Genomic DNA, 19374 nt, shown 5'->3' with positions numbered 1-19374 from the left:
TCTTTTATCAAGCACTCACAGCTAAACAGCAGATTGTCAATGGATTCAGATAAGTCATGTTTAATATGGGAAGAAGAAAAACTGTCTTGGAGCCATTAACTCAGGAGGAGAACAACATATGGGAGATACAATTTCTTCCCTACAATTAGAGATGACTTTGAAGAATTTGAATAGCCTGAGATCTCTGAATACTGTGTTCTGTATGTGCTAAGACATAGACAAAAGAATTGTTTGATTATTTATATCAGAAGGAGCCACTCGGAATTATTCTAACATTTTTCTGATGTGTGGCTATTATGTATCATAGGTCTGAATTAAATCATGTCTGTGATGACTAGCAAACAGTATTTGCTGAGCAACAGATTCAATAGGCGCAATTTAAATCCCACAAAGAAATTGATTCTGTTTTTGCACAGAATCACAGAATGGTTCGGGTTGGAAGGCACCTTAAAGCTCACCCCATCCCACCCCCTGCCATGGGCAGGGACACCTCCCGCCAGCCCAGGCTGCCCAAAGCCCCATCCAGCCTGGCCCTGAGCACCTCCAGGAATGGGGCACCCACAGCTTCTCTGGGCAGCCTGTGCCAGTGCCTCACCACCCTCTGAGTGAAGAATTTCCTCCTAACATCTAAAGCTTCCCTCTTGTAGCTTAAAACCATTCCCCCTTGTCCTGTCATTATCTGCCTGAGTAGAAGCAGGCATGAGATCTCACAAGGGGGATTTTCACAGCTATTTCTAGAGGAAGCACTATCATTCAGTAATCAGTATATCTAATGAACACCTCTGATTTTTGCTTATTATTTATTTCTATGCTACACCACACAGCAAAAGTAAATTGAGAGACACAACTATTTAAAAACAGGATTTTTTTGTTAGTGAAGAAAGAAGTGGATAATTTACAAAGAAATGATTTTCAACTGATTATATTGCAGAGATCTAATTCCTGTACCTTATTTTAAGCATTTGAAATAAAAGGTAAATACAGATGCTGCTTAATTTAGAAAGTCATCAATTCTTAACAATTAGCTACAGCACGGTTACTTATCTCTTTGATAAAACATTCCCATAGGAACCACATGTTGATATGTAAGAGTAATTGAAATACGCTTCACTACCTGTTTTTACATTGCATACAGCAATCAGATGCTGCACAATTTTAGCACATTCAAAGCATTTTTAAAACCCTGAGTGTTCTTTACCTTTTCCAAGTATGTGTAACTCCAGGTTTTCCCATCAGCAAACACTCTAGACACTATCCTTCCCTGTCCATCATACTCTATTTTTTCACTAGTTGTCCCTCGCTGTACACTGCCTATTTGCCCTGTGGATGAATAGGTAACGTTGACAGCCATCAGCTTGCTGCTTGGTAGCCACAGCGTGGGGTGCCCTGACGTGTCGTAGGCAATCCTCAGCAGAAATTTACGGTGGTCATCGTAGATCTTTTCTGTCTTTGTGGTTCGATCAAAGTCAACTGAAAGGAGGTTTCTGCCATTAACCTTTTTAAAACAAACAAAATGACATCATAAATCATGCTGTTCAAACACTACCCACCTATTATTTCCACAAAATGCTAGCTATTCTTTAAATACTATTTCCAGTGATTGATTTGCTGTGTATATAAATTATTTTAGCAACTTCCTGATGTAAATGTGATGCACTGCATTAGCATATATTTTAAAAGGTTTCATTATATGAAGAGATGGCCCAGAATTTGTTGCTATTTGTGTTCTTTCTTGATGCTCAGTCAACTGTTAAGAAAATACTTAAAAATATGCACTGAAAACTTCTTCAGTAAACAGTGCCATTTCAGAGAACTAACTATTTATTTTGTGGCAGTCTAAACTATATCTAGCAAACTATTAAGACATATCCCAGCACCTGCTGGTCCAGGTCATGACTATCAAACTCTAAGATAATGAACTGAGTCCTAATCCTCTACAGCGAGTATTTTTTGAAAGAATAAATACAAAATTAAGATCTTCAAAAGCACATTTAATCTTCAAATTAAGATCAAACATGTTTTAGACCACAGGCTAAAACCTTTCTAGTTCAGATGGAAATTTAACTGAGTATCTGATCCATAGCCACAATATATTATTATGCTGAAACCTTCAGTACAGGATTAAGTCCTTTGCCTAGTTAACTGACCAGTTGAAGCCATAAATGGCTGAAAGACTACAGAACCACTGCAAAACAGTTATAAATGTGTTGAGGTTTATAGTTATTTTAATTTGAAACAGATATATTTATGTTGATTTTTGAAAATATAATATATGTAAACAACAGCGATGGATAGTGTGTTTTATGTAATACCTTTAAAACTGGAATACATCCCTTCTGTTTTAGTGTTTTAAATACGTTAACTTTCAGTTTCGTTGAATCAGCTTTCATTTTTTGTATTTGTGAAATGAAAACGTCTGTTTTTCTTTTCCCATACTGGCATTTTTGCAATTCTCATCTTCTGTAACTGCTTTCTAGTGTTCTCAAGCAGGTCTCTAGGTTTCTTTGTTCATCTGCAAACCATTTCTCTATCTGCTGTGCCTTTTAGTTATTGCAGGTAAGGATGAAACACTGATAATTAAGATTTTTAACACTGTATCTTGCTAACATGAGAAGTAGCAGACAGACATATGACTATGTGAATTAAGATTTTTTAAAAATACTTATTCAAGTATTCAATGTACATATGCCAAAGAAGTGAAGAATGAAGATGACTAAATAGCATTTAGAAAAGAAAAAGAAAATAGATATCCATGTTTTTTGGAGGACTTTTGCATTTTTTAGAGCTGCATGTTTAAAAATCCATATATCATGGGCTTTGCTACTTTTACCCAGAGGATGATGATCTTCTAAAAGATCAATATAAATCAGATCCTTTATTATTAGCACAAAAGGTATTAAAGCAATGGCAATGGGTTATAGGCGAACATTAAAAAACCTCCAAATATTCAGTTTTGCTTATATCTGTCTATTTATCTATCTTCATTACCTCTATTTATGTTGACGTGCTCATTTTTAATATGAAATCACTGGCATGACAACAATCTGCACTATCAATTTCAGAACAAAAAATCCTATTTTCATGTAAATCTTCTAAGTAAGGAACACAAAGTCGAGTAGATGCAGAATAGCTACATTATGAACTCAATGAGCCATCAAATATTATTTAAACATACTGTGAAAAATTAATGCTACAAGACTGATTCTAAAAGTAGTTTAACCTTTTTTTTTTTTTTTTTTTACTTTTTCATTTTCAGGTATTTTTTGTCTAAGTTTTCCAACATTTATATTCAATCATTTGCCTAAATTTACACTTAAATCTTGTTTATTGCTGGCTTTTATCTCTCAGCCTCTCCCACGCATGCCTGCACTCATCTCTCCCTCTCCCTGCCCATTTTGCTTCTGTGATTTTTTTCTTCCCTTTCTCTCCATCTTACCTTCTTTATTTTACATTTAATTATGAGTTTTATTAATTTTCTTGTCTGCCTCTCAGGCTTAGATGCTGAAGTGAGAATAGGTACTTCTGATTTCTGAACTGGCAAAGAGGGGAGGGTGGTTTTATGGTTAAGGCAGATGTCCAAGCAATTGTGGTTAATTTCTTGGCTAAGCACATCCTTCCGGTGTAAATTACAGCAAAGTACTTAATCTAGCTGTCTCACTGTCTTATCTGCTAAATGGGATAATAACATCCCTTGATTCTCACTTTCCATCTGTCTGGTCTGTGTAAGGGCAGGATACTAGAATAAAGGAAGTGCCTCTTTCTGTAGCCAGATTCCAAAATCTGCTGACAGAGCTCTTGCTTTCAAACGTGAGCTTTGGGTGAAACTGGCTGTGCTTGCATGGTCTTGTAATACACGTGGCAGTTAGAAGGACAAGTTAGCTTTGGTTGAATGCTTCTACAGCAAAGTGTAAACACTTTTATTGTGTCTAAAACAATCATACTTCTAAATACATTTGGTAATTCTGGGCTTCATTATTATATAAACAGTAATTGCGGAAATTTTCAATGAACAAACACAATGACACAAAACCAAGTCTCTTGACACCTGTCCTCCTCTTTCAGTAGTTATGGTGTCCATCTATCCTGCTCTGCTCTGTCTCCTGGCTTTCTCTACTGTGGCTCCCTGAGAAGCATGAAAACCAGAGAGTGATTTCCCCATTAGGAGTAGGGGGATATTGTACCTTACAGAGAGGTTCAAGAGGTGATGTGAAAACTGGAGGTGTGTTCAGGACTTGGAGCTTGCCTGGAGAAGGTAGTGCAAAACCCCTTATTGTGAGGTCCCTCTTTGGTGTCACCTGTCCTCTCTAGGTGCACCCCCTGAGGCAGAACTCGTACCAGTTCCTTTATTTAAGAACCTGGTAAATGAGGGTCTGTCTTGGCCTCAGTAAAACTGCCCCAAAATGGCTCTTCCCTGAAGAGGACTGGCAGCAGTCTTTGCCAAAGACCAGCTTACAGAACAGATGTACAGGTCCAGTGACAAAGCCAGCTTATAGGGCACACACGGAACAAATCTGAACAAAAGTTAGATTGACAGAGGCTTGTCGAGTTCAGGAATAGTGAAAACGACATTTATTTCTTTATAAAGACTACTAGCAGTGGGTATAACTATTACAAGATAGAAACCCAAGAGATAGAAACCCCACAGTGTACTTCACGGTGTTACATGCTGCATATATATAATGCAGTGAAAGTGTCATATATATGAGCACATTTACTGGCAATACATTTTGTCACTGTTTTTTGTCTACATTTGTCTTCTCTGCAGCAAAATGTTACTGACATATCTGTAGATGGAAATGATGAGCTCTGTAAGTTATTCTTGTTCTTTCAGTTCTTGTTTCCATTCTCCACCCCCCACCTACCCCTGAGCAACATTTCTGCAGTATCTTCCTATGTAAACCACTGTCAAAAAAAACTTCCCTTTTTTAATTTGGTAGCAATTTTCTTTTCTCTTATTAGCCCATATTCTCTGCCTGCCCTACTTCTCACATTTGCATATACATTTTTAATTACCACAATTTTGTCCTAATTTATGAGCTCTCACTTCCCCCATCTTATATTAGGTCTTTCCCTCTTTGCTGTCCTTCTTTCAGCTTTTCCAAGTCAGAGTTGCCCATGACATTTCTTTAACCTTCTTTTTATCAGAATGATAAAATTTTGCTTTGCTTTTTAGAACTGGACTCATAGAGATTTGTTTCAATACCAAAACCAATCATACTATTGGTATGATTATTTATATATTTATTTATTTATTTTCTTAGCCTTCCTTCATGAATTACTTGGCAGGTGTATTATCCCAACTTGCTATGTAATAAGATGGCTATGAACCAGAACCACAAGGGTGAGCTCCACAAGCATGGATTTCTTTTTCTCTTCCTTATCCATGGTAAGACTGCTACCACAGCTAGGTACAAGTATGTTGTTCTTAAGCAGCAGCTTTTGTACATTATCATTCTTCCTTCTTGGAAAAAATCAATTCTTCTTGCAGGGCAAGCAGTAGAGAAAGATAGAAAATGCATGACAGCATTCCCTCCTTCCCAAAGGAAAGTAAAAAAAATTAAAATTAAAAAATGGCATGTTACCTCTCAGAAGTCAAGTGGTCTGAAATTACTTACCTTTATTTGATATACTGCCTAGGCCTTATTTTAAAGAACTGAGTTCAGTCCTAATAGTATGTCAGACCTCCGATGTGGTCTCGAAGTGGTTTCCTGGCAACCCAATTTTAAATGCTTAATCTATGTTGTCTTTACCAAATGGCTGTCATAAATCATAGTTTGCTTCCTACTTACATTTCACACACTATATAGGAAGAAGAAATGCCAACAAAATGGTAAAGACATATGTTAGAGGAATATGCCATACACATTCACAGTGTTACACCCTTTCTACCAGAAATAAGTATTAGTATGTTTTTTATTTAAAATTTTAAAGAAAGAAAACTCTAAGACCATGCTAACTTATGGTAGACTAATTTAAAATGATTCAAAAGCAGGTGTGTGAATTCAGTGCTGGAAATAAAAAGTGAAGGAAAGCAGTAAAAATATTCTTTTTATCCAGAGTAATTTCAAGGCATTGAAGTCTAAAAAGAACAGCTTAGAATCCACAGAAAAGAGCAATTAATATGGAAAAAGAGCCATATAGAAAGTAATAAAAGCAACAACTTTAAACTCTACAGTAAGCTTACCCGCGGTAAATACTCTGTGGTTGTTGGATGGCAATACCTGCAAGAATGCATTTAGATTTCCTCTCAGTTAATGAGAAGGCAATAGACACCACGCATGCCTGCATGCTTACCCTAAGCTTTCGGCCAAACACATTGACTTTTCCCTGGGCTTGCTCTTTCCGGAATCGCCACTCCACCAAGTTCTGCCCGTTCTCCCCCGGGAGGGTCATGTTCCTTTTTGCTACTGTCGGGTTGGCAGTGCCAGCCAGAACGTGTGGCTCTGTCTGGTAGTGTGAATCCAGGCCGCTGGCGTACAGGATTCTGAGCGAGCCATCATAACCGATCTGGTAGCTGTTTCTCAACTGATCTGAAAATGCAAAAAAAAAAACAACATGCAGAGAAACACGCATTACATCCATGGGTAAGTCTGTCTTTGTTCCCTACTACTTATGCAATATATGCATGTAAAATGTTGACTTCAGCTACTGACCTAACGGAAATAAACACCAAGGGTGAGATTGATGAAGTCATCTGTGTCACATCCATGTGTATCCCATGAGAGCAAAAACACCTTTGGGAAGTCACTTGAACATCTCTGAAAAATCCCACCTATATTCTTTGTATATTGAGTATAGTCTTTGGAGTTGCACAAAACATATTCTCTGCTGTTTCATTTGGCATTTTTGGCCACATCCAAAGTATGTTGTGACTAGTGACTTCTGCAAGGATGTGGCTGCTAGGCCGTCACATGCTATTTTAAAGCTCAAATTTCACTTCATGCTATTTTTACACCCATTTCCCTCACAATCCATTTCACACTTTTTTCAGATTCCCTTTTTATGCAAAGTAGGTATTCTGACTACTTCCAACAACTGTTGCAAAAGCTATTTGGTTAGAAAACATTTAATTATACTTTCATTGTACCTCCTTCCTTCCCTGAACAGTTCTTTTTATGTACGTATAAAAGCATGTGCGTATCACCTCCTCCAAACACTAGGCCTCTAAGTTTCCCTCTAAGGCATCTCATGTAAACTGTCTGTACCAGAAGAAAAGAGTTTTCAGGTCAGTATCTGCTGAGAAAGGTTTTGCATACAGTACCTTGAACCATGGTATAGAAAGAATCAATTGATGATAAATTGGAAGTGATGCTGACATCTTCCTCTCTGCTGGATGACTCAATGTCCACCGTAATGGCCCTTTCCATTTCCCCGTGAAGGTTTGTGACAACTCCAGTAGGGAATGTAACGTTTGTTAGACGGCCCTCACTATCATAGCTAAAAAAAAAAAAAAAGTCCCAAAATGATACATAGCAGGAACAAATTGTTTTCATTTACAAGCAAAATGAACAGAAATACCAGCTACTCATATTGTTAATGCACTCTTGCTTTTTGTGCATGGGATAGGCACAGCAAAGACTTCAAACGTGCTTTGAAGTAGTCAAAAGACTGTTTAACATACAGGAGCCTCAATGGCGATAGCAAGTGCAAACAGATGGATCTTCAACTCTGCATATGAGTCTTTGAAGTGTGACCAGATCCTGCTGCACACCTAATTCACCGTTTCAAAGGGAGAGTATTTGTTGGTGCTAAATTCCGTAGCATTATGTACTCACTCCCTGTTAGTGGAATAGATCTTTGTTGTTATTGTAGGAATCCTCAAAAATGTGCATAAAAAGGGTATCTAAACAGTCCTTCCCTTTGGCCCTCCCTATTCACTGATTATGTGGACCACCTGCTCTCCTGGTCCTGAGTGCTTAACATCCCTTGGTTTATTAAGAGAAAGAATCTCGGGTGGTATTTATTCTACGTAAGCTGGAAATCATAGCAGCTAGCATATATAACTTGATAGCTACCTGTGGATCATAGACTGAGAACTGTGGCACAAGCCACGCTGGATAAGCTTTTTCCTGTTGCCACTGATACTTCTTTAAACCAATAGTTACATATCCATTCAAGAGTAGGTAGGTAGATAAAATGTCTGTAATGGAAATAGACTTAGGACTTGTAAAACATGTCTGTTCCTGTGCTGTGTTAGGTATACTCCAGCTACTAATACCATTGATAAGATACGTGCAGCTCTGTGTATGTGAAAAACGAGACAATCAAAGTGATCCCATCAGACGTGCAGACTATTGGTAGCAGTGCTTTTTGAGACCCAAGTAAGCACTCAGTGAATGAGGGGGTACTTCCACCATGTTTTTCAAACACAGGACCAAGACCATGGTCAAATCCAAACAGATATTGCAGTCACCATGTACAGAGGTAAGGCACTGTGTAAGCTTCAGGTCATACAACTGCCTTTGAGATTAGCTCTTCAAACACTACAGCTTGGATTCATCAGCTCAGGAGTTCAGCTGAAGCGTGTTTTTCAGAATTAGAGTCTCCCTGTGTCTGCAACAGAGAGAAACAAGTATCTGAAGGGCGATTCAGCCCACCTAAGACCTGCTTGATGTCAGGAGTTGTCCATCCCTCTACCGTGACTGTGCAGGAGGAAGCTGAAGGAAGCTTTATTCTTCTGAAGTACCAATAACGTGACCCTGCTGATCCACAAAGCATGGTAGGCATTTCATACTTACAATTATCATCAAAATGCTCCTTCTGGGAAAGAACGTCCCAAACAACAACAAAACAAACCAAGTATATCACTGAAGCTACAGAAATTCTTTTTTTAAATTGGGAGAATTAATTCCAGTTTTAACCCACAATACCCTTACTTTCTGCGTACATCGAGAGTACTGCACGGATTGCTGTAACTGAAAGGATTAGGTTTAGAAATGTTTTTTTTTTCCAGTTTGCTTACTCTGTAGATTTGACAGCTTTTTGCACACAGTCATTTTCATCCTTTTAACACAGTTGATTTCCTTTGTTTATGAGAGACTTACACTTAGCAACAGGAAAAAGGAAAGAATGTTTAAAAATCAGAAGCCCTTCTGCAAGCCAGGGAAATGAAGTGGGGAAACTTATTTCTTGAAGTTAAGTATATTTCAAAAACCAGGGTTTCTTCCAGGGTGTTTCTATCCCTAATTTTGGCTGTTTTTCCCATCCAGGACTTGGCAAGCTGAGATGCTGCATTTATGCAATAAACTGAAACAAATACACCAACATTCCTTGTGCATAAATTTGACTGCAAGCCCATTAATGACCTTCAGTTCCATAAATTTATCTTCTTTTCATGCACAACTTCCCTTTTAAACTCCCAGGGGAACATACATTCCCCAATTACTGTCCTTTTCTATTTTTCATGTTACAGAAGAATGCTTGAAAATGGTATCAAGTTATCTTTTCGGGAGCTACTTGTGTCCTTTGATTCCAGGAGCCAAGTGCCAGTTTTCATCTGGAACAATGCTTCCTAAAGTTACAAAAGGCAAGATTTCTCTGTAAGAACTTTTCATCCTTTGAATCATAACATTTATGAGCAATTAATTACACATATTTCTGAGTACAACACTGGAGTTGGTAAGCACTATGCATCTGTAGCTTTCAGTAGAGTGTGTGGCTTCACTACAGTATGCAGCGCTGAACATTGCTATTCTTGTTTTATGCATTCTTGCTTCCATATTATATTTTTCAGTCTGTGCATATAGTTCCCGAACTGGTCTCTTTTCTTTCACAAATACATGAAAAGCACACCATGAGCCTGGAATAAGCAGCTAATATTATTACAGAGGGGAAGAGTTCAAAGATCAGCAAAATTCATGCTACACATTCATGTTCTTAAAAACATGACTTTAAAGCTAAAAGAATCTTAAAAGCCATGATTGCTTGGTTCAGGCATCCCAGTGCTGGAAGAAAATGTGAATGAGATGTGAAAAGTAAGAATAGGATTTCTCATACTTTTATAGCCAGGAACAAAAAGAAAGAAAGGAAATAGGTCTTTCTACAATTTATTACATATTCCATTTTATGATGGATTGTAATGTGTGTCCTTCATTCTGCACATCGAATACTAAACTTACTTCTATACTTGATATCTTTTTGCCCACAATGAAAGCCTTATCAATGCTCAACATAGCAACATCACTCATACCTTTGGGCATTCCTATGCTATTTTTCTTATTACATCCAAATATCCTTGCATTCTGCTGCCAAGGTGAATTTATTCATCCAAGATTGTCAGTTTTAGACCGAGAGATTTCTTTTATCTGTCTTGTGTTCTAATATTGAAATTGCCCTAACAGGAACAAGATATAAAGTCTAGAGGGCAAGCACCTATATTTGGCATTTCACAGCCTCTTTGATCTTTTCATCCAAACACAAGCACAGGCACACATGTTACTGCTGAGCCCTCTGATCTGCCTCCTATTCCAGGCAAAGCCGTTCAACCTCTCTCTTAAATTCCTCAAGAGCAGGTTGCACGTAAACATTTCAAGAATCTAAAACAAAAACTTGCTTACTGGGCATTACCTCATGCGCTTTAATCCTATAAACCCTGTTCCACTCATTAACATAATGATCTTCATATTCGGTCAATAACTACAGAAGAGAGCAGCAGGGGCAGGACAGTTGCCACCACCACTAGCTGAATTTCCCCTTAGATCAAATTCTTTTTCTTCCTTAGGGTGATCTGACACTGCTGGCTAGTTTTGCCCTTCTGCAGTGAGAAATTCTCAGAGATAATGATTATCAGCTTCCCAGATTCTTGACCTTTCGCTCTTCACCTGCTGGAAGTCCCTCTTCCATTGTTCATCTTCTTTAGTTTTAATTACATTCCTTCCCAGACCATTTTCTGTTCTAGTCTATGTAGGACAATTTTCACTTTGCAGTGATAACTTCCTGGCAATCCTTGTCACAGATGGAAATGCCCTACTTTCTTTATTTCTGACTTGTTTCTCATGTGAGTTGCATCATAGTTTGGAGCACGTTTAGCTCGACCCCAGCTTGCAGAGCATTATTAATGTTTTATATTTGAAGTTACTTCAACATAAAATAGGGAGCTATAGAAATGAAGTGTATAGTAAAGGTTGCTGCTAAAGCCAATAGCTAAGTTATGACTGATACTGTTTTTCCACAGACCTCTGCAGCATATTCCCGTAACAAAATAAATTCCATATATTTTTTTTTCCAGCTGTTGTAAACATGTCAGGTTTAAGAGCAAGGCACAAGGTTCCTGTACATTTCAGATAACAAGACTTACAGTGCAAATGTGTATTATGTATTTCTTTAAAGACTGGTTATGGATTATACTATTAGTTGGGATACTGTATTAGAGAAATGAGGCATGAATACATCTCATAATATAGACATGTATAATTTTGACAGTAGAATGGAAAGTACTGCCACATACTCGCTCAGCACATCAGGCATTTCCTTTATACATCTTGAATTATCAAGAGTGGCTAGAAAATTCATGGAGCATTACCCTACTTGTTTCATGTTATTCACAGGAAGCCTCTTATATCAATGTGCTGCTTATTGGTGGGTGAGAGCAGAAACTTCTGCAGTATGGTGTGCTGCTGGTTTAGGTGTATAATCACTGTGTTCAGATACATACTGAAAATCCACCCTAACCTGGCAGTGAAATGTCTCACTGAGCTTGTTGTGGCCACTGTGCTCACATTTACAATGAAGTCTGTCGTCTTCAGCATTAAAGAATGTTTGTCATTTTGCAAACACCTTCTTTCAGCCGTGTTTAGCCTCCCATGATGTACCTGAAGCTTAGTCCCTCCAAAAAGTGAACTTGCAGTTTGAAAACTGTAGTAAGGAGAAGCCATCTTGATTGGGTATCATTGCTTTGCTAAAACAGTAATAAAATAGCTATCTTGCTGATTACAAGGAAACAAATGCATAGCTCATATAGCTTCCCTTTCATTATCATTTTGTTACTGATACAGAACTTTCTTGTCCTCCCATTTTAAAACTGGGCATGGCAAGTTACTGGGAGCTCTATTCTGCCCATCTTCAACCATTAAGTGGGTTTTTGGAAGAGAGGAAAAGACTCTTAACTTCAACAGCATGACATTTAGGTAGCTCTTCCCCTTCACTCCATTTCTGAGTTGCTTTCCCAATTTTGATACACATTTTTGCTTTTTGTTTGTAACAAGAGTGACTGGACGATCCTGCTAGGAATGCACAAACTGAAAATAACCTACGGATGCATGGACAGACAAATGATTCTGCCTTTTTTTGGCTTTTATTCTATAGCCTTACAGATATGCATACATTATAACCTGCCTTCTTAAACACAGTATTAATTTATATACTGTTTGCATGTATTCCTTTATTTGCACAGTTTGTATTAGACCTTAAAAGGTTTAGCACCTTGCTTGTGAATTCACAGTGCAATTATAACAGGAAACCCAAAATAGTAAACTAGATTTTTAAAAATACAACAGGTAGATTAAAAAGAAAAGAAAAGAAAAGAAAAGAAAAGAAAAGAAAAGAAAAGAAAAGAAAAGAAAAGAAAAGAAAAGAAAAGAAAAGAAAAGAAAAGAAAAGAAAAGAAAAGAAAAGAAAAGAAAAGAAAAGAAAAGAAAAGAAAAAAACATAAACAATGAGATCTGTGTATGTCCTGTTAATACTGGTTTGTTTTACCTAGCAAGAGGGGAAGAACGGAGCATATGTGTTGTAAATGATAACTTGATATATGTTAGTAAGCTTGTAAATTATGACAAGAGCTTTGATTTTATTTATTTTTTTTAAATAAAGGACTACTGTCTAATAAGGGTAGCATTTATTCTTTTGTTCTTATCTGGAAAGTTGTTAAGCATGAGAAAAAAAAATCCGTATTCTTACCAGTCTTACAGAACCTTAAATATATGAACAAGGTCTCTTATCTTGCCTCCCCTCACTTTCCCTCTCATGCTTCTACTTCTCCACTTCTACCTCCATCTCCATCTCACTACTCCTGTACTTATCTGACAAAATAGTAGCTGAATACGAATCACAGAAAATAGGTCCAGGAGTGATGCTTGGAAGCACTTAAAGTAAACTGCAGCCTGAAATCCAATTCTGGATAGGAATTTATCTGTCACTACTTGGTTTTAAAATGGAATTTGGACAGAAAAATGCAAACTCACAGAGGCTGGAAAGGCATTAAAAGTCTGTTAAGTATCAGCTGAATTTCTCTGTCTTGCTCAAACAAGTGTCAGAAAACTCAAGCCCGAATTCAAGCAGCTGGCCATCTTTTCCTCTCCCTTTATCTGATGCCTGTCTTCCACTGAGAAGGGCCAGCTTCAGCTGGGATAGTCTGGTCTAACTGCACGGCTGGTTAAATAATTCAGGTAATGTTTTTTTTATCTTAGCAACCTGGTCAGGACGAATGTTTCAGCCCATGTTTAATGAAGACATTTCCTCAGCTTGAAAGTGATTGACAAATTTTCTTTTCACCTTCTCCTGTTATAGCCGCAGCATTTGAGGCTTTTTTTATGTGTATCTATTTTGTCATAACGTTAAAAGGATAGTTTTCGGTCTTTTCTGTAAACTGGCATTCAATATACTAGACATGCGAACAATTCACCCAAATAGGCCATTCCTGACAGCTATAACTCATCTGCAAAACAACAGGCACACTCTAAACCGAAATCACTGCAGAAAATGTGTCTGTTGGAAAGGAGCTCACAGGAATGAATCAACACCTTCCCTCCCGATAGCTCGCCCACTTCCGCACCCAGGCATTTCTGATGCTCATTTTCCACTTCATCGCACAACAATGAAAACAAGTGCGAGTTCGGTGCTGGCGCTCCCCTAAGATTGACCACCTTTACAGCCTAATCCAAAATGACTTCCAGATGGGTGTTTTGGGGGAATGGTACTTTGCAGTGAAAGAAGCAGTACATGAATTTATCATCATTTTATCTTTACTTTTTGCCAGAAGACTGCCAAACTTTTTTACTTGTTGCTTCCATCAGACCGTACAGTGTTGCAGCCTTCCAACACTGTGCTGTTTGCTGTGATAAGCATCTGCCATTTATATTCTTGTAAGCACTCACAAACTATTAAGTCTGCCATACCTCTCACTTCTGACACAAACTGTACATGCACAAGAGTCTGGATAAGTAACTCGTGCGAACGATGCTGGTGTTTTTGGAAGAGGAGGACAAACGACTGGTGTGTGTGCAAGGGGAAGGGGTGCAGCGGGAGCAGCAGGACAGAGGTGGTGCGGCTTAAATTAGAGGTGTCTCCTGGGGACGAAGATGCTTCCCAGGGTTTTGGGGGTGCTCCTCAGCAGCGCTGACACTTTCCAACCAAGCACAGTAGATTCAAAGCCAATAGCACGGGGACCATCCATACGAAGATGAACCTAAACAACAGTAGCCAGGCAGCCACGGAGCTGCAGCCAGGCTTTTATCTACAAGACCTCAATGCTCATGCCTTGCTTTTCAGCTTCCCTCTAACAGGCATTCACTGCCCCCAGCCCCGTGGGGTCTGGGCTTGGGGTTTTGTAGGGGTGTGCAGGGTGAGCGCCTGTCCCGCGGCAGCTCCCTGCAGGCTTTGATCTCGGGGCTCCCTGAGGCCCACGTTTTGTTCCTCTGTCACTTCCCCCCCTCTTGCCTAGCTCGGCTATTGCTGTACAAATAAACAGTGCGCCCTGCTGATATAAATACTGGAATGTGGCCTTTCAAATAGAAGAAATCTTGGTGTATATATACTTTGTTTGACAGATTGGCCCTTGCTTTAAGGTCTGCTTATAGTATCAGGGCTGAGTGCTCAGGCCTTTCAAGAAAAAAAGGATGTAAGGCAGGGCTCTTTGGTCAGACGTTGTTTACAGAATAAGCTTTACTGTTGCTTCCCCCTCCCCCCCCCTTTTTTTTTCTTTTTCACTGTAAAAGTTTTTACTACCTGTGTATTTTTACAGGGTTGCAACAACAACCCATAACTTGGACATAATAGAACTTAATAAATTACATTATGTTTGAAAAGAAAACTTAACAAAAGGAACACAAAATTATATGAATTTTTTTTTTTTTTTAGGATAGTGAAATGCCAAAAAATTTTGCTAGGTTCAGGTTCTGCGGTTAGTTTATTACAGCACCCTTACTGCTTTGGTGCATGAATCACACCCAGCCAATGCAGGCTGCTGAAGTGACAGACTCTCATCTGCTGGGGGAACTGGGTAGGGCTTTCAGTGCCATGTGCTCTGTAGACTCCCTAAAAAGCTGATCAGTCCTGACATCCTCCTCTATCCAAACTGCCCATTTTCATGAAAACTGTCGCAACCTGCTTCAAACAAAACAAAACAAAACAAAACAAAACGACCAAAATCTTCAGAAAGATTGACCATCTTAATGACCTAGTCCAAAATGACTTCCAAGAACAGGCATTCTGGGGGAACGGTGCTTTGCAGTGAACAAAGCAACACCTGGTGAAAGAAGCAGTGCAAGGTGAGGCCTGAGCATGAGGGCTGTGCTTGAATACTGTGGGGCTGAAAACACAGTTGTTACGTGAAGGCTGGAGCTGCCCTTCCACGCTCAGTGCACCAGCTCCCCAGTGAAGTGAGTGTAAAGGAGAGACAGCGAGCTTGGCTCTAGCCTCACTGACTCGTGCTTGATACAGAAAATGAACATGGGACAAGAACACTACCGTGGGGATAACTGAACAAATGGTATTCTTAAGCTCCTGATTAAGCCAGAAGCGAAATGGATACTTTCAGAAGCCTAAACAGAGTTGATTGGATTGACAGTACAGGACATTTATGTCATTAGCAAGAAAGACACTGTTTTTTTGCTGAACTATCTTTACTTGTAAGTGCTTTCCAAAACCACAGAGACATCATATGCTGATTTTCTTGGCAGAAATCAAAGCACTTCTTTTTTTTTTCATGCACGTAGGATGTAATAATGATATGTGTCTTCAGTGTTGCTATTTTGATATTATTACCTATTCAATGGTTTCTCAGTTCTACTTTTATTACGTAGACTAGTTCTAAGGACAAGAAATAGCAAACATTCAAAAAAAAAAAAAAAAGGAACAGGTAAATGTCTATCAAACTAGATCTGCTACTGATACCTGAGCAATTAGGGTACAAGCTGAAGTTCTCTGAAAAATTTTACATTGCTATTGATTATTTTTAACATGTCTGCTTTGTTATTTAGTAGGATGAGTCTGAAACTGCAAGTTTGTGTTCTCCACTGAGAGCATAACCCTTATCATACTATGTAACAGCATGTTGTATTATAGTTATGAAATGTACAGTAAAGTTGAGTTAGTGTTCCTGCTGAGAAAACTGTGAGATCACAACCTCTGTTCTCAGCAAAACGAAGTTTAAGTTAGAAATTAAAAAAAAAAATAAATTAACAATTTATCTAAAGAGAAACATGGTAAGTACAGACAGGAAGCACAACTGTCACTAAGCTCTCCTCAGAAAACCCATGTTGCATGAATCCTCAGTTCTGTGTGTGGAGTACCAATGTAACCAGGCGAAGGTTTAAAACACAGGATATTCTTCAGTTTGCTGTGGCCATGCACAATTGAACACATCAACTAGATATTTTTCTCCATGAATTCTCTCTGGGCAGAGGAAATATTTGTCTAGTTTGAATAGAGGGAAATGCTTTAAAGTTTTTTTGGCCAGCCTTGCCTCCATGGGTCTATATGAAATGGTAAGAGAAGGTTACACCTACTAGAATTTCAGTCTGTTCAATGTTGAGAGGAGGAGAACCACCAAATGTTGACTAACAGAGAACCAGCTAGTTCCTAAAAGGTGCTTTCAGACAGTAATATGTGCACTGCCTGCTGGAGTCAGAGAAGCAACGTGGATAAAGAGGCACATGTACAAGGACAACGTGTCTAGAAAATATCCCAAAAAAGACACTCAGGAAAAAAATAAGAATGAAAAGAACATGAATTAAGTTGCTTGAGTAAATATAATATGGGAAGATTAACATTATCACACTTGTAAGACATGATTTGCAAGTAAAGGCTCATGTGAGGATGCAAAAGTCAGTATCGGAACATTATACAAAACTGATGTGATGAGTGTGGTTAATTACTTCAAAGCCACTGCAGTTTGGACAGATGAGGCACAAAGCAGCGACAGTAAAAGCAAAAGGTGCAGAAGGCTGTTGATGGTAAAAGGAGAAAAATATCCAAACAGCACTGTGATACCGAGGACATTCAGAGAACACTGTTTAGAGTTGGTAAAAAACAAACAAAACAAAACAAAAAACAGATTACAATTTTGTACCAGGTTCTAGTATTTTTAAGAAAACAAAATCAAATTAGAATGAAAGCCCAAAAATTGCAAGAAAAAAAGAGTAGGCATTTTTTTGATATCCAAATAAATCACTGAAACAAAAACGTGATAGAAAAATGAACACAAGTAGAAACAGAAATAAAACCCCAAATTTACCCAAAGTTACCCCCAAATTTACAAGAAACAGTATACAAATATTAATGATGGAAACTGAATTGTGAACACCTTAGTATACCGTAAAAGTTCAAGTGAATTGACACTGTTATTGGGAGATAATTTTTACCTGATTAAAATTAAATATTTGCTTTTCTCTAAATTTAGCTTTTCATTAAAAGTTCCTTAGACTTTTTGCAAGCAGAAACTCGGTATTTTCAAGTCAGACTCCACCAGAAAGCCATTAAGACGAAGCAGGAGAAATACTGCAAAATATCATCTGTTCCCTGTTGCCAAATGCCGACAGTTACAGATGATGTGCTGGCTGCATGGGGAAACTAAACAAGTCCAAGCCAGAGGCAGGGTCTTACTCTGAATGCTGCAGTTTTAAGGCAACCACAGCAATGAATGCATTGTTAATAAAAGCTTCATATGTAAAGCGTGATACTCCGCAGCACGCAGTGGAAATACATTTCACCTGCAACTCTCTCGCCTGTAAAATTACCGTAAGGATTTCACAGTCTGCACAATTTCACCGCCTTTCTGGAAGGGCTGGAAAGCTCATTAATTTAACTGTGGGAGCAAAGTAAACTTGTAAGAGCTCTGCCTGCTAATGTCACTCTCTTTGATTTCTGTTGCATTCCCTTGGAGACAGGAATTGAGCGAGAGAGGGAGGAGAGGAACGAGAAGACAAATGAGCTCAGGGCATGAAGTGCCCGGGGAAACATTGGACGGACTGTCAAGAGATACAAGAGGGGATTGAGAAGAAATGCACCTCTGGGAAAGGAAAAGGCGGGGAAGCCAAACACGCCTTAGAGAAATGACAGGAGACATGGCAAGGAGCAAGATAGGAGGTAAGGAAGTAAGGAAATGCAGTTGGAGGGGAGGGTCTGGAGAGCCAAAAAGAGACTTGGAAGAAAGGGAGTGAAATTGCAGGGAAGAGGAGGAGGCATCTTAGTTTGGATCAGATATTGCCTGCTGACATTGCTCCCAAAAGGAGAGCGAGGCAAGAGTGGAGAAGACAGGAAAGAGATAATAATCAGTGGCTACTGGAAAGAATTCACAGCTAAGGGAGCAAAGTTATCTCAGATTAGCTAAAGGGGGAAGAGGAAGCCAAAGGCGATTGCTATGTTGTCTGCACTTCTCAGGGAAACAGGGGCACGAGGCATAAATGAAAGAAAATGTAGATGTGTGGAACTGTAGCATCTGCTGCCTTTTGGAAACTTACTGATCGCTTTGCCTCTTCACAAAGGAGCCTGCAGACACACCTAGGCTGGGATCACCGGGAATGGATCCCGGCCACCTGATGCTGGGCTGACCACAACTCGTCCTCAGCCGTCTGCGAGGATGAGACCACTCAGGTGCCAGTTTGTATGCACACTGCTTTTTTTTTTTTTTTTAATAATTAATTAATTAATTTATTTGTTTTTTAAGTGAGCTTTTGAAGCATTTTCAGCTGACTTGGCTGGCAAGTGCTGGCACACCAAGGCGTTCATGGAGACATGGCATGGCAGGGTTCTGCTTTCCTGCACCGCTGAGCCAGTTGCACAGGGGCACCCCGGGGCTTCTTAGGAGTTCACTTCTGATTACAAGCACTTGTAATTTTCACTTTGAAAAACACAAAGAATAAAACAAATATTTCCTGTATGCCAGTCCTTCCCTCAGGCAAAGTGGAGACTAAATAAAATAAACTCTAGATCATTTAGTGTCCAGATGAAATAAAATAAAAAGTAAACTTCTTTTTGGCTCTGATATTGGTGTGACTGAGATTGTAGGGAAGAGGGACAACATAAAAAGATGCTGTCATATGTGCCAGGGCAGCGACTGCCAATTTTGGGATGCAGTATTTTCTTCAAAGGTTCCTCTTTTCACTAAAAAGTTGCTCTAAAAAATTAACAAAAAATTAAATAGTTGTCTTAAATCTACTC

At 38.8% G+C, this 19374-nt stretch overlaps 1 protein-coding gene across 30 annotated transcripts in view; it reads right to left on the bottom strand.

Moving 5' to 3' along the window:
- TENM3 (teneurin transmembrane protein 3) overlaps nucleotides 1-19374 on the bottom strand; it is a 1325064-nt gene that overhangs the window by 11679 nt on the left and 1294011 nt on the right. For all 30 annotated transcript variants that reach the window (XM_068681265.1, XM_068681272.1, XM_068681274.1 and 27 more), the window contains 3 exons: nucleotides 7262-7437; nucleotides 6295-6530; nucleotides 1199-1495 (listed from right to left, as the gene is read on the bottom strand). In XM_068681265.1, the coding sequence (XP_068537366.1) occupies nucleotides 1199-1495; nucleotides 6295-6530; nucleotides 7262-7437 (709 nt within the window). The remainder of the gene's footprint in view (nucleotides 1-1198; nucleotides 1496-6294; nucleotides 6531-7261; nucleotides 7438-19374) is intronic.

Source organism: Anas acuta, chromosome 4, assembly GCF_963932015.1.
Source record: "Anas acuta chromosome 4, bAnaAcu1.1, whole genome shotgun sequence".
In the NCBI taxonomy this organism is placed as follows: Eukaryota; Metazoa; Chordata; class Aves; order Anseriformes; family Anatidae; genus Anas; species Anas acuta.
The sequence above is the reverse complement of the archived record's forward strand: the minus strand, read 5'-3'. Positions and strand labels throughout refer to the sequence as shown.